A 14,770-nucleotide genomic window follows, 5' to 3' on the forward strand; every position below is an offset into this window, starting at 1 on the left:
ACCCTAAGCACACAAGTCGTTCTACCAAAGAATGGTTAAAGAAGAATAAAAGTTCATGTTTTGGAATGGCCAAGTCAAAGTCCTGACTTTAATCCAATCAAAATGTTGTGGAAGGACCTGAAGCGAGCAGTTCATGTGAGGAAACCTACCAACATCCCAGAGTTGAAGCTGTTCTGTACGGTGGAATGGGCTAAAATTCCTCCAAGCCGGTGTGCAGGACTGATCAACAGTTACCGGAAATGTTTACTTGCAGTTATTGCTGCACAAGGGGGTCACACCAGATACTGAAAGCAAAGGTTTACATACTTTTGCCACTCACATATGTAATATTGGATCATTTTCCTCAATAAATAAATGACCAAGTATAATATTTTTGTCTCATTTGTTTAACTGGGTTCTCTTTATCTACTTTTAGGACTTGGGTGAAAATCTGTTGATTGTTTTAGGTCATATTTATGCAGAAATATAGAAAATTCTAAAGGGTTCACAAACTTTCAAGCACCACTGTAACACACTTGGATGGCTGTGGCATCACCTGGATTCAAACTCCAGGCAATGTGAGGACGATAAGGTCAACACTTTTCTATTTTGCACCTTGGGAGCCCCAGGGTCAGTCTCCCTATCAAAATGGTGACCTGACCACCCTGATCTCATGCATATTATGAAAAACCATTTTGCATAAAAAGAATATCAAATGTCAGGGAATTCAATATGAAATTATTACTATTGGGAAGTAAATGAGAAATACATTCAATCATATACAAGTGTATACAGGAATGACTGCAAACTGATGTCTAAAGTTTATCATAATAAATGCATGTCTTTACAGTGTTACTAAGGTTGACAAATGGCTCCTGGAGCAGTTGTTCGGACCCATTCTGTAGCATTTCCCCCTAAACATGCCACCATGTCCTGAAGGAGACCTGTAAGCTCTGGTCTCTCTTTCGCACAGGAGCTTTCTGCAGGACCAAAGAAAATTTAAAAAAAATCACATGCAATTACACAATAATACACAAACTTATAAATGACGCACTCCTATTTCACTTGCCATTCGCTGACTTTTCCCGAAAGGCATACGTTGGGATGTCATAGATGCTTTCGGTTGTTTCTGAAAAGGGAAACATCAAAACAGATGGGGAATGAATGAAGAAGAAAGTGAGCAAGTGGATGAGTGAATATGTATGAGAGTGATTGGATGAGGAGCGCGAGATGAGGTGGACGCATACCATATTCTCGCTCACTGGCTCGCCGATTTGATCGAGGCGTATCATAAATGCTTTCCTCAGAATGCAGGGCTGCAAATATAGTATACTGTTTAAAAACAATATAACTTGCATTTCTAGAATAAAATACTGAGATAAAACGTGTTTGTTAGCTGACATCAGTTTTTTTTTTTTTTTTAAAAACATGTATCTGAAATTTCTGCCAAACCCTAAATCAGCCAGGACATGCCTTGGGTTTCATCCTCCATTTTGCACTGGAGCTTTGAGGCTCATGTTACTGGTGAGAAGTTTGTATCACCCAGAATCTTTTCTTTCTACATTTATGCCAGCCAAGTTTTGCACTGGAGGTCCAGGCAGTGGTTAATAATTCAAGACCTGTGACATATTCCCCACCTTCATCCCACGATACATCTGAAGCATCTTGGAGTGTTAAAATAAATAAATAAATATATATATTTTTAAATTATATATGGTTGGAATTGGTAACAGATATACTATGTGGCCAAAAGTTTGTGGACACCAGACCGGTCACATCCATATGTGCTTATTGAACATCTCATCCCAGGTTACTCCCCTGTTGCTGTTATTATAACCGCCACTCTTCTTGGAAGGTTTTCCACTCGATTTTGAAGCAGGGCTGTGGGGATTTTTTTTTTTATCATTCAGCTGAAAGTGCCCACATATGAACATAGTCATGCGTCCACAAACCTTTGGTCATATACATTTTGGATAACAGTAAAAAGTATACAAACTGCATTTTTGCTTAGCCAAAACAGAACAAATGCACCAACGTTTGTAAAGTGGCAGGACATCATAGGCATTCTCGAGGTCAGTCACGTCATCCTTGACTTCATCCTCTGTGCATTGGCTGATCTCAACACAAGACACGTCTGAGGTCATGAAGCAAAAGTAGTAAGTTAGGAACATCTGCTCTTCATTTTTGTATCATTCAAGAAATAATCCATCAGTTTTATTCAAAGATCAATTACATTCAACTCTAAATTAAACGACTAACGGACTAGAATGATTTCTAGGATTCAGTTGGAAATACAGTTAGTTAAATAAAACATACCAAGATCAGTGTAGATATGTAAGGTGGTGGTGGATGGTATAACAGCGGCAGAGTGCATGCTGGGTGAGTACAGATGGGAGTCAGGCTCAGAGTGCTGCCTTCTGACCAGTTCATTGCTCACATCTAACTGTGAGGTACTGCACATGTGATATGGGGCGTTCTTCCTGTACGTGAACACACACACACACACACGAAGCATTTCATTTCCATCTTTTGAAATAACATTAGTGTGTAACAGTGGTCTGATGGTAGTGTTACCAGTTAGAGTTCGGCTCAGTGGTCTTATACACATGATGGTTCATGGCTTGCAAAAGCTGGCACATCCAGTGTTGTCTGAGATCTGCCGTTTCTGCAGCCTGGTGGTGAATACCTCAAGTTAATTAAACAAATAACTGGCTTATCAACAAATACTTAAACTATATAATATACAATAAGAACCTCAGCATTTTAACATTTACCCAAACTCATTTTAAACATTTCACCCAAACATACATTTAACATCTATCCAAACTTACTTTTAATATTATTTTATGTTTACCCAAACTTGTTTTTAATATTTTAACATTTACCGAAACCTATTTATTGTGACGCTCATTTACTGTTGAAGATCAGTCTTGCAAGGCAAAATTTCCAATTTTGCTCAAAAATATTTTGCTAAAACGTAATTAAATCACGAGCAGCACGGTGGTGTAGTGGTTAGCGCTGTCGCCTCACAGCAAGAAGGTCCTGGGTTCGAGCCCCGTGGCCGGCGAGGGCCTTTCTGTGCGGAGTTTGCATGTTCTCCCCGTGTCCGCGTGGGTTTCCTCCGGGTGCTCCGGTTTCCCCCACAGTCCAAAGACATGCAGGTTAGGTTAACTGGTGACTCTAAATTGAGCGTAGGTGTGAATGTGAGTGTGAATGGTTGTCTGTGTCTATGTGTCAGCCCTGTGATGACCTGGCGACTTGTCCAGGGTGTACCCCGCCTTTCACCCGTAGTCAGCTGGGATAGGCTGCAGCTTGCCTGCGACCCTGTAGAACAGGATAAAGCGGCTACAGATAATGAGATGAGATAATCAAATCACGGGTGGCACGGTGGTGTAGTGGTTAGCGCTGTCGCCTCACAGCAAGAAGGTCCGGGTTCGAGCCCCGTGGCCGGCGAGGGCCTTTCTGTGTGGAGTTTGCATGTTCTCCACGTGGGTTTCCTCCGGGTGCTCCGGTTTCCCCTACAGTCCAAAGACATGCAGGTTAGGTTAACTGGTGACTCTAAATTGACCGTAGGTGTGAATGTGAGTGTGAATGGTTGTCTGTGTCTATGTGTCAGCCCTGTGATGACCTGGCGACTTGTCCAGGGTGTACCCTGCCTTTCGCCCGTAGTCAGCTGGGATAGGCTCCAGCTTGCCTGCGACCCTGTAGAACAGGATAAAGCGGCTACAGATAATGAGATGAATAATCAAATCAGTTTGCATTCAGCAGACAATCCATACATGAAGTGTAGATAAAACAAACACACACGTGACCCCTGTTCCATGTTGAAAAGAGCAGTCATTAACGGTACTTTCCAATTAACTAATACAGGAGAATGTGGTTTTACCTTAACTGGTAAATGACTATGGACCACATCCTCAAACAAATACAGTGATGAGCAGAGAACAGCAGCATGGGAACTCACCAAGACTTTCCTCTTCCCGTTTTTCAGAGCAATCTCAAAAATATAGTGCTTTTTCTTAGTCCATGTTACCTCATGCACAGACTCGATCTGTTAAACACCAACCACAAAACAGTGAAGCCTCACAAAGCCATGGTGGTGATTATTTTAACTGGGCATGTGACCGCAAAATAATGGGATATTATTACCAGCTCAGATTACAATATTTCTATTTGAAAGCCAAAGTGATCTGTCTGAACACACAATGTGATATGGAGAAGTTGAAGCTATAGCTTACCTCAATCAGGTAATACTGTCCTCTGAGGTCCGCCTGTCAGAGAGGAAAAAACAAAACCCCCAACACATTTTAGTGCATTTTCACATACTGACTGTATTCCATTAGCTCTGACTGTATAAAATGAGGTCTGAAATGAAATTTCTCCCCTTTTCACAAAATATAGTGAAATGATAAAACTTTATATACACACACCAGTATAACACTGGGTAAAGTGTGTCTAAATAATTACACACCAGTCTTCAGTGACACTAGCTCAGGAATACCAGTTTTACACAAATGGTTCCATCAAATAGCAGAACTAACAGTACTGAATCAAATATATTAATTAAATCAAATTTATTATAAAATATCAGAACACTTTCAAACTTTGACCTAAACCTGGTACGAGTGTGATGTTTGCACAGGATTGAGCATTAGATCAAACTCATCTCATTCATTATCTCTAGCCGCTTTATCCTTCTACAGGGTCGCAGGCAAGCTGGAGCCTATCCCAGCTGACTACGGGCGAAAGGCGGGGTACACCCTGGACAAGTCGCCAGGTCATCACAGGGCTGACACATAGACACAGACAACCATTCACACTCACATTCACACCTACGGTCAATTTAGAGTCACCAGTTAACCTAACCTGCATGTCTTTGGACTGTGGGGGAAACCGGAGCACCCGGAGGAAACCCACGTGGACACGGGGAGAACATGCAAACTCCACACAGAAAGGCCCTCGCCGGCCCCGGGGCTCGAACCCAGGACCTTCTTGCTGTGAGGCGACAGCGCTAACCACTACACCACCGTGCCGCCCATTAGATCAAACTGTGGTGAAAAATGTGATTCTGACTTCAAGATGACCAATACTACAGTTTGTAAACTGCATAACATACTTGTGTGTTTTTCTACATAGCATTGTGTCTTGCAGTGTTACAAACCATATGAGCAAATTTTTTTTATTTGGATATTAACAACTTGAGCCAGTTTGAGGCGAGTCAGAGTGTGACGATTTAGCCATTTTTGGCAGAGCTTTTACTTTTCGGTTACTTTCCCTGTTCTGTGTTATAATTGTATAATTATTTTTTTCATGTTGTGTATTTTTTTCTTTTAGTAATACGCTTTCACGTGCCAGTGTACAAGCATGGAGTCCCATTCTTTTGTCACAATTTGTTTCCTAGGTCACTGTAATATTTGATTGTGGATTTGAATTAAATAATTATTTTCCATGATGCATTTCAGATGTACACTCCCCATAAATGTAACAGTTCTTCAAAATCAGTATTTGAACCGTCTGCTCCAATTAAAAGCACTTTGACTGAAAGAAACCGAACAGAACTGAAACCAAGGGCTGCTTTCAAATTCTAATACACAATGGACCAGTTTTCCCCAAACGTAATGCCATATCATAGTAAACCGTTCCACTGTATTTGAAATCACGTGTAGTACAAGTGAACATAATCTAACTACAGAAAAGCTGACATTCAGTACAAATTCATTTGAACATGTAACAGGTGAAATTCTACATGAATACTTACAATATTCCCATGTTTGCTGTTGTAGAAGAGAAGGGTTGAGTTATGAAGTTTGAACCAGTAAGTAACCCACCTCAGTCTCTAAAATAATCAGTAAAACAATGGGAGTTATTACAGAAGCAGGTCTCTTTTTCTCTGTATAAACTGACTCAATGCTGAAAAATGTGACCAACTTAAGCTCAGAATTACAATATAGAAAATAAATGCAATAATAAAAAAAAAAGTGAATCTATATGAACCTCTGAAAAAAGCCACTTACTATTTTATCTTTTCTTTTCTTCAGAAACCCTTGGCATAGTGGTGTATATACTATTGAATCTTCTCCGGCAGACATGTTCACCTGTTGCACTGCTGCTGATTTCTGAGCCCAGTGTGAGACTTAATAGATGTTAGTGCCTCACTTCCTGTTTTTGGAAGCCCTGGTTATAAAACCCTTAATATTTTTAACTTGTGTTTTTGTTAATACTGACTAGCAAATGTAACTCTACAAACTCCTTACAGCGACATACAATTATTATTATTATTCGTGCATCTCAATTAGAATATTATGAAAATTTTCATTTAAAAAAAAAAAGTGGTTAACTTTTATATATTCTATATTCATTACACATCAAGTGAAATTTCAAGCCTTTTTTTTTAAATTATGGATTACAGCTCATGAAAATTAGAAATCCAGTATCTCAGAATATTTCCTAAGATCAAAAAAAGGATTTACAATACAGAAAAAAAATGTCCAACCTCTGAACAGTATGTTCATTTATACACTCAATACTTGGCTGGGGCTCCTTTACCATGAATTACTGCATCAATGTGGCTTGGCATGGAGGTGATCAGTCTGTAGCACTGCGGAGGTGTTACTGAAGCCCAGGTTGCTTTGATGGCGGCCTTCAGTTCATCTGTATTTTTTTGGGTCAGGGGTTTCTAGTCTTCCTCTTAAAAATACACCATAGATGCTCTATGAAGTTCAGGTTAGGCAAGTTGGATGGCTAATCAAGCACAGTAATATCATGGTCAGCAAACCATTTGGTCATAGTTTTGGCACTGTGGGCAGGTGCCAAGTCCTGCTGGAAAAGGAAATTTGCATCTCCATAAAGCTCGTCAGCAGATGGAAGCATGACGTGCTCCAAAATCTCCTGGCAGACAGCTGTGTGGACTTTGGACTTGATAAAACAGAGTGGACCAACACCAGCAGATGACATGGCACCCCAAATCACAGACTGCAGAAACTTCACACTGGACTTCAAACACCTTGGATTCTGTGCCTCTCCACTCTTCCTCCAGACTCTAGGTCCTTGATTTCCAAATGAAATGTAAAATTTACTTCCATCTGAAAAGAGGACTTTGGACCACTGAGCAACAGTCCAGGTCTTTCTCTCCTTAGCCCCCGGTAAGATGCTTCTGATGATGTGTCTGGTTCAGGAGTGGCTTGATATTAGGAAATGTGACATCTTTCCTGAAGATGTCTGTGTGTGGTGGCTCTTGATGCACTGACACCAGCCTCAGTCCACTCCTTGTGAAGCTCTCCAAAGTTCTTGAATCGACTTTTCTTGACAATCCTCTCAAGGCTGCGGTCATCCCTGTTGCTTGTGCACCTTTTCCAGCCACCCTTTTCAGCAATGACCTTCTATGGCTTACCATCATTGTGGAGGATGTTGATAAATCATCTTCTGGACAACTGTCAAATGAGCAGTCTTCCCCATGATTGTGGTTGCATGTACTGAACTAGACTGCGAGATACACAGGATTTTCAGTTTTACTCAAACTTGAAATAAAATACTCTAATATTTTGGGATTTTTTGCACCGTAGGCCATAAATTATCAAAATTAAAATAGAAAAATGCTTGAAACATGTTTATATGTAATGATGAGTCTATAACATATTAAAAATTCTCACTTTCTTTAAATAACTGATGGAAAATATTCAGCTTTTCCACAATATTCTAATTGTCTGAGATGCACTAGTACGTAAAATGTTTTAACCTGACTTACGTGGATGATGTATGACATAGCAATGATTGTGACAATTTGTACATTTCTTCCTTTTTACTGACTACCATATGTCCAATCGTCCTCCTGAAAAGTGCCGAAGCAATGTTGAACAAACATTATATGGTAGACAGCTCTCTGTAATCACACTGTTTATTGTAAATGTTTGAAAAGTCAGAAATGAGTACAACAGCTTCATGGCTTTGAACTGGAAATTTTGCACTGAATAATACTCTACAACGCGTCATTAAATCAAGCAAAATAGGTGCAGTAGTGGTAGTAGTAGTAGTAGTATTTATTAGAGGTAAATATTTTAATGTGGAGCCTATCAACAGAGTTCTCATAGAGACCGAGTCCCATTGACCTGACCACAGAATCTATGCTTGGGCTCTTTCTTGTGATCTTGTCAACACTGCGCTGAAGCTTATAGCGAGCTTTCGTTGCATTAGTGTGTCTGTGGGGGCCAAGGGAAAACAAACAAATTCATAAATATAAAAACAAACTATATAATAAAAAAAAAAAAATCCTTTGTATAGTGCCTGCTGCATGCAAGTTCAAACAGAACATTTTGACTGACAAACATGACATTAATAAATTATTACAGCTGAAACGTGCTCAAAAGCATAATGACCTATACAAGTGAGAAATGGCTTCGTTTCTGTGCATCTCCCATGATGTGCGTGCATACGAGTTCTGTACTGTCTTTTATTCTCTGAAGTTGTACCTATTCCTCAACAATATTTACATTTATAAACAACGTGTTCCATCCTCTCGTGCCTGTGTATGGACTGTGACGTCCATCACACCTGCTAATACTGATCTGAGGAAAAATGGTCTCATTTAAAACCAGTCCGTCTATGACCAGAGTCATCTGTAGAATTCAACCATGACTGACACACAAGACATTTGATAGAAGAGCACAAGTTTAAATCAAAACTCCAGAAGAGAAAAATGGTTGCATGGATGCCTGTAGGTACAGATATATAAAATATAGCTATCCATCATGATACTACTCGCTTTATCTTAAAGGGGAATGAATGGGTTGGAGGGAGGAAGAGTTTTTCACTGGATAGAGGATTGTAGTACATGATCACCGGTGCTTTAAGAGAGCTTTATACATGGCGAAGCCCAACACTGCGAAAACCGTGGCTCCAACACTGGCTCGCAGCCAGAACGTGGAGTTCTTCAGGTCAGCCTGGGTCATGTGTCTGCATATGAGAGAGAGAAAGAGAGAGAGACTTCAGAAAAATTCTTGTCATTCATTCACTTTGTGGGTAAATGACAAATGACAAAATCAATGTTTAGTTCCTTTCCCTTTATTAACATGGATGCAAACGGCGCGCCTTTTGGCGGATGCCGCCTTTTTCACGGCTGTCTGGGGGACTTGTGTGAATCGCGCAGATCCGATGAGTTTTTTTTTTGTTGTTGGAGTGTCTGATTATAATTTCATCAAAGTAAATTCTGCATTAAAATTACTAAATAAGCAAATGCCGTTACAGTCCATGAAACATAGGAAGTATGAGAAGAAAACAGTAAATCAGAAAGCTGCGCACATAAAGCCAATTACGTAACTTACGTTGGACTGATGGAAATCCTTGCGCGTGCAGTGAAGTGCAGCCAGCAGCAGATAATGGCGCGCAGCCAATTGGCTTTACGTGCGCAGCTTTCTGATTTACTGTTTTCTTCTCATACTTATACTTCCTATGTTTCATGGACTGTAACGGCATTTGCTTATTTAGTAATTTTGAATTTACTTTGATGAAATTGTAATCAGACACTCCAACGCCCCCCCCCCAAAAAAAAATTGGATCTGCGCGATTCACACAAGTCCCCCAGACAGCCGTGAAAAGGCGGCATCTGCCAAAAGGTGTGCCGTTTGCATCCATGTATTAAAAAAAAAAAATCCCACAACTTGTAACATACAGCTACTTCTGCACCAAATCTTCAAAATGAAGGTGCAAGAACAAAGGAAACTTCCCAAAATTCATTTCTTCTTGTCATTTGGCATTCCCCACTCACTCAGCTCCAGACTGTCATACTCCAGCGTACTAAGCACAGAGGCATGGAGGTGAACTGCGAGAGGGACAGCTGCTGGACAGGGAGGTGGAGCAGTACAGTATTAGCAGAAGCACAGAAAGAGCAGTGGGGGCATATCAAGGGCAAATAAGTATTACCATGATAATGAACACCCTGCTGAGAAGCTCGAAGCGGGGTGGGGGGTGGGAAGCTAAGAACAAAACTTCACACTCCCAAAAGTCATCAAATCCAAAGCATCACATTTCCTCATAACATCTGCTCTACTGCCTGTGTGTGTGTGTGTGTGTGTGGGGGGGGGGGGGGGGGGGGGGGCGGGCACCACACAACTCAACCATGGGTTTCCCCCAGTCTGCTCATTCAGAGCCCTCTCTTCTTGTAGGCTAGTCAGAGTTTCAGTGTCAGCTAAAAACCATAAAAATTAAGCTCAACCACCAAAATGAAAAATCACCATAATGATAGAAACCACATATTCAAAACAGCCAGAAATGTTTTGAGAATTTGGTCAGGAACCAAAACACTAGTACACTGCGGTCCAGGTGAGGACGGTGTTTACCTGGACACAAATAGGTTGACAGACATCTCCATGTAGATCAAGTCCGTTACATAGTTGACTGCGTGCATCTGAAGGATAAGGCTGGTCTCCTAATCAGCCAGAAAGCATCCCTTTTATAAAAAAAGGGCCCCAACCTTCTGCACATGCATACAGGATGGCAACTACCATTCACAGCACAGCCATCTCTACATGCTTCACATAGCCAGCCAGCCAGCCACCCACCCAGAAACGCAGTAAAGAGAAAAAGGCTGAGTTCATGAACAGAACAACAAATCAAAAAACACACAAAGCTCACTGTGCAGTGAGAACCACCCACTGATCGCGGGCTCGGATAATGTCTGGTCAGAATGGTGAGTGCGTCATCTAGCCATTCTCAGTAAATTGCATCTTCCAGTATCCAAGCACAGCACGAAGTTAACACAGACACCAGAGTACACCACACCTTAAGAAATGCCCAGGTCCCATTAATCATGTTCAGTCTTTTAACATAAAGGCATTAAATGAACTACTGAAAAATGCTGCCATCTACAGAAGAGTTTTATATAAATCAGCCACCAAAACACGTATAAAACACCAAGTCAGCAGCCAAAAGAAGTTACATTACAAGCACAGTTGTGTACAAATTAAAGTGCCAAGTGCTGGAATTAACTATTAACCCACTACATACATGCTAAAAAACACACACCCAGTGCTTGTCACACTCCTTACAGTATGAGACAAATTTCCTGCCTATAACAGGTTAAGACAAAACCCCTGATCTAATTAGTTCCGGGTTGTGAAACAGATAAAAGCAGGCATGCTGGCAAGGTTAGCATGAGGTGAAGAGATGCAATACAAGAAGGAACAGGCCCAGCCAAACATGTGCGAATGAACACCTATGGAGGGAAACAACAACAATCATTGTGACCCAGGACGCAATTAAAATGAAACAGAAAAACACATCAAAATAAAGAACTGAAAAAACTGACAAAAAACATCTTATAGTTTCAGGTATTGTATTAGCAAAGACCAACAAGAGACAAGGAAAATAAATTCAATTGTTAATCAATTCTATTTTTGTACAGAGTCTGGATATTTCCACTGACTCACATTATACATACTGTACATGTCAGCTGCCAAGTAACTAAAAAGTCTCTTGTAGATCTAAACATAATATAAATGAGTAAAGAAATTTGGTAGCCTAGAAATTTCTGAGACTTCTCCTCATGTAAAATGATGTACACATTAGTTTATAAATTGTTAGAATGCTGTATTTGCAGAAAAGAGCCACCAGTATTAAAATAAATAAATAAATAAAAATATTCAGGAAGAACTGAAGCTGCAAAGGATAAAATACTCAACAGCTACAGCACTGCCAGAAGAATAATGGATTTAAAGTGAATTAGTCCAGCTACTGTTTGCATATCCACCTCAAAATATTTAAAAACTGTAATTAAAAATATAGCTTGTATTAAGGAAATAATTCACTTAATTATATTGATGACTAATGTCCAAAATTTATAGCAATTTAAGTAATACCTTAAAAAGGTTAATACTACATGGTCCATGTTATGATGTTAGTCATGCATTTTTAGACCAGACCTAATATTTTAATAAAACAACAAAGTCAAAGTCAGTGTTCAGTAAAGTCCCATGCATTCATATGGGCCAGTTAGTGGTGAAGCTGTTTTTCTACCTTCAGCACTAAAATGCCACAAAACTGAATTTCATCAGTAACTCTCTCAAAATAATGGACCAGTACAGCATGGACTGGGGCAGAAACCTGGAGAGTTCAACCATCATAAACACTTTTCCACCAGTGAAGTAGGGGAAACAAATCCATTTTTAAAATGTAGCCAACATTTTCTCTCTAGTCTGATCACCTGCCAGATTTCACCTACCAGCCAGCTCTTCTCATCACACCACAACTACCAGCTATGGAGGGTGAAGGCTTTTCAAACTGATGCTCATGCTGCGTCACAGGGCAGTAGAACAGGTGGCTATCCTCCCTCTTCCGAATACGGTACATTTAGCACTCAGGCGTCCATAACCAGCTAGTGACACAGTCACAGACATCGCAAAACAGTAATGCCATCCATTTCACCCAGCGAACATGGCCAAAGGTTACTCTCTTGACTCCTGGCAATGGATGGCTGTGGCATCGTTGGAATTTGCACCCATGAACTTATGAAAATACGGCAAATGCATCTCTGGAACCCAAGGAAGCAAATTTTTGATGCCAGATTCTGTTGGTCTTTCCATTGCCAACTAATCCACTCCATAACCAAGTACTTGTGCTAAATCTCTGCTCTTGACAGAATATCAAGAGTACCAAAAGGTGGTGGTGGTGGTAGTACGGACCTCTGATTGGTCAATGCAATGGTCAGTGAACTGCCATGAGTAATCACTTAAATTGGAAATAAACAAAAATAACACTAGCTGGAATTACTTTTCTATCGATGGGAGTTTGACACCGCAATCTTCAATAGTAAGTGTGATAACATTCCGATTCCCCATCAACTACAGCTTCCTCTCACACTCTTGCACAACCAAATGCAGAGTAAAAAGGCAAAATCAGAATTCTGAAGCTCCTCCATCAAAATAATTGTTTACCATTCCACAACACCCAAAGAACGCTCATGTGATGGGAAATGTAGACAAGTCTACTAATTTTGGAGTTGGATGAGTAACTGAACCATTAGCTAGATTAGGCCATCAGCAATGAGTGGAGCTGAAATTAGTTAGATAAAATTTAGATTACACCAAGATGGTGCCATGGATGGCTGCGTCGGTGTACACCGTTTTCTCGTTTGTGAGCTCGGTTCATTGCTGCGATACTCTAATCTCTTTCACCAGAGAAGAGCTCTTGAACATCAGGGGAACAATTCCAGCAGACTTATTACCAACTTTTCTGGTGTCATCTGTGGAAATGTTGGACATTTTGGTCAAAGGTGCCCTCACCTTTGCTCACTCAGTGAGACACTGAAGGAGAGGGAAACACGCTGGTGTGCTCGTGCACCTCTGTCAGCACGGACTTCGCACTCCACTACCTGCGATATTTCTAATGTATGGCCATTGTGCAACAAACTGGACGAACTCCAGCTGCTGGTCGGGAGAAACAGGGGACTTTTCATTTTCCGTTTTATCCTTCACGGAGATGTGGCTATGCGGACTCATACTGGACTCTGTGCTGCAGCTGGCTGGCTTCCAACTTTTCAGAGTGGACTGTAACATGGATCTTTCTGGTAAAACAAAGGGCAGCAGAATGGTTTTATGTAAACTGCAGCTGGTGCAGTGACGAGTCGGTGATCCTGCAACACTGTTCTTCTGACCTAGAATAATTTAACATGAATTATAAGCCCTTCTACTCTCTCCCACGAGTGTGTTTCATTCATTCTGGTCGGTGTTTAACATTCCACTGCAGGTCAACATGCAGAACGCACGGCACACGCTGGCCGACGAGATACTGGTGTGGAGCAGACTAACTCAGAGTCTCTAGTTGTTCGCCGTGACTAACAAAGGTAACCTCAAGCATTAGCTACCAAAATACAAACAGTTTATTAAATGCCCAACCAGAAAGGAGAATAATTTGGATCACTACTACACTCCAGTCAACAATGCCCATCATGCCGTCCCCTGCGCTGCACTGGGCCACCCAATTCCTGCATATAGGCAGAAATTAAAGCTGAGGAAACCTGTAGGGAGGACATCAAAGAAGTGGAGCAATGAGGCTGTGGAGAACCTTCAAGCGTGCTTGGACTGTTTAGGACTGCTACCAATAGTCTGGATGAGTACACAGAGGTTGCGACCTCCTACATCAGCTTCTGTGAGGACTGCTGCATTCCATCATGAACCAGGCCAAGTTACATTAATGACAAACCCTGGTTCACAGATAAGCTCAGACAGCTAAGGTTGCAAAAGGAAGAAGCGTTCAGAAGTGGGGACAGGAACATGTTTAGCAAGGCAGGGAGAGAAGTATTTTTTATATAAATAAATAAATGTACTTTGGGGAAACTCCAACACCAATTCTCAGCCAACGACTATGTCTGTCTGGAAAGGGTTCAGACAAAATCAACTACAAACCTTCAGCCTCCCACTCTTAACGACTTGTGCCTGACCAACCAACTGAATAAATTTTACTGTCACTTTGAAAGAATGGGACCGTCCTGATGATATTCCCCCGTGACCCCACACTCCAGCCCACCACCCTCACCGCTACTGATGCCAGGGCCTCCCTACCACCTCTCACCCTGGAGGCCCATCCACCCACCACCACAGCCTCAACCCTCTCCATTCTGGAGAGGGAGGTCAATAAATTTTTAGAAGCCGAACCCCTACAAAGCAGCAGGTCCTGACTCAGACTCACCATTTACCTTGAAGCACTGTGCTGATCAGCAGTCACAGTTCACAGACCTCAACACCTCAGTGGAGACATGCCAGCCTGTTTCAAGGCCTCCACCACTACCCTGGTCCCCAAAAAG

At 41.2% G+C, this 14,770-nt stretch overlaps 2 protein-coding genes across 6 annotated transcripts in view; both read right to left on the reverse strand.

The window, feature by feature from the left end:
* Positions 1-452: 452 nt before the first annotated feature.
* LOC132900735 (uncharacterized) lies at positions 453-7,755 on the reverse strand. The gene is made up of 10 exons (XM_060943005.1): positions 5,994-7,755; positions 5,738-5,815; positions 4,218-4,250; positions 3,944-4,030; positions 2,554-2,651; positions 2,296-2,459; positions 2,015-2,113; positions 1,227-1,295; positions 1,049-1,108; positions 453-959 (listed from the first exon to the last, which is right to left on the reverse strand). The coding sequence occupies exons 1-10, from the start codon at positions 6,066-6,068 to the stop codon at positions 835-837; spliced, it is 888 nt and encodes a 295-aa protein (XP_060798988.1). The 5' UTR covers positions 6,069-7,755; the 3' UTR covers positions 453-834.
* Positions 7,756-7,857: 102 nt separating this feature from the next.
* rhot1a (ras homolog family member T1a) overlaps positions 7,858-14,770 on the reverse strand; it is a 34,158-nt gene continuing 27,245 nt past the window's right edge. For 3 of the 5 annotated variants that reach the window (XM_060943002.1, XM_060943004.1, XM_060943003.1), the window contains one exon: positions 7,858-8,928. In XM_060943002.1, coding sequence (XP_060798985.1) covers positions 8,811-8,928 — 118 coding nt within the window. In that variant the 3' untranslated portion in view covers positions 7,858-8,810. Of the gene's footprint in view, positions 8,929-10,310; positions 11,186-14,770 lie in introns of all 5 variants that reach the window. The other 2 variants (XR_009656802.1, XR_009656801.1) reach the window with 1 other exon arrangement.

This window comes from Neoarius graeffei, chromosome 16, assembly GCF_027579695.1.
Source record: "Neoarius graeffei isolate fNeoGra1 chromosome 16, fNeoGra1.pri, whole genome shotgun sequence".
Classification (NCBI taxonomy): Eukaryota; Metazoa; Chordata; class Actinopteri; order Siluriformes; family Ariidae; genus Neoarius; species Neoarius graeffei.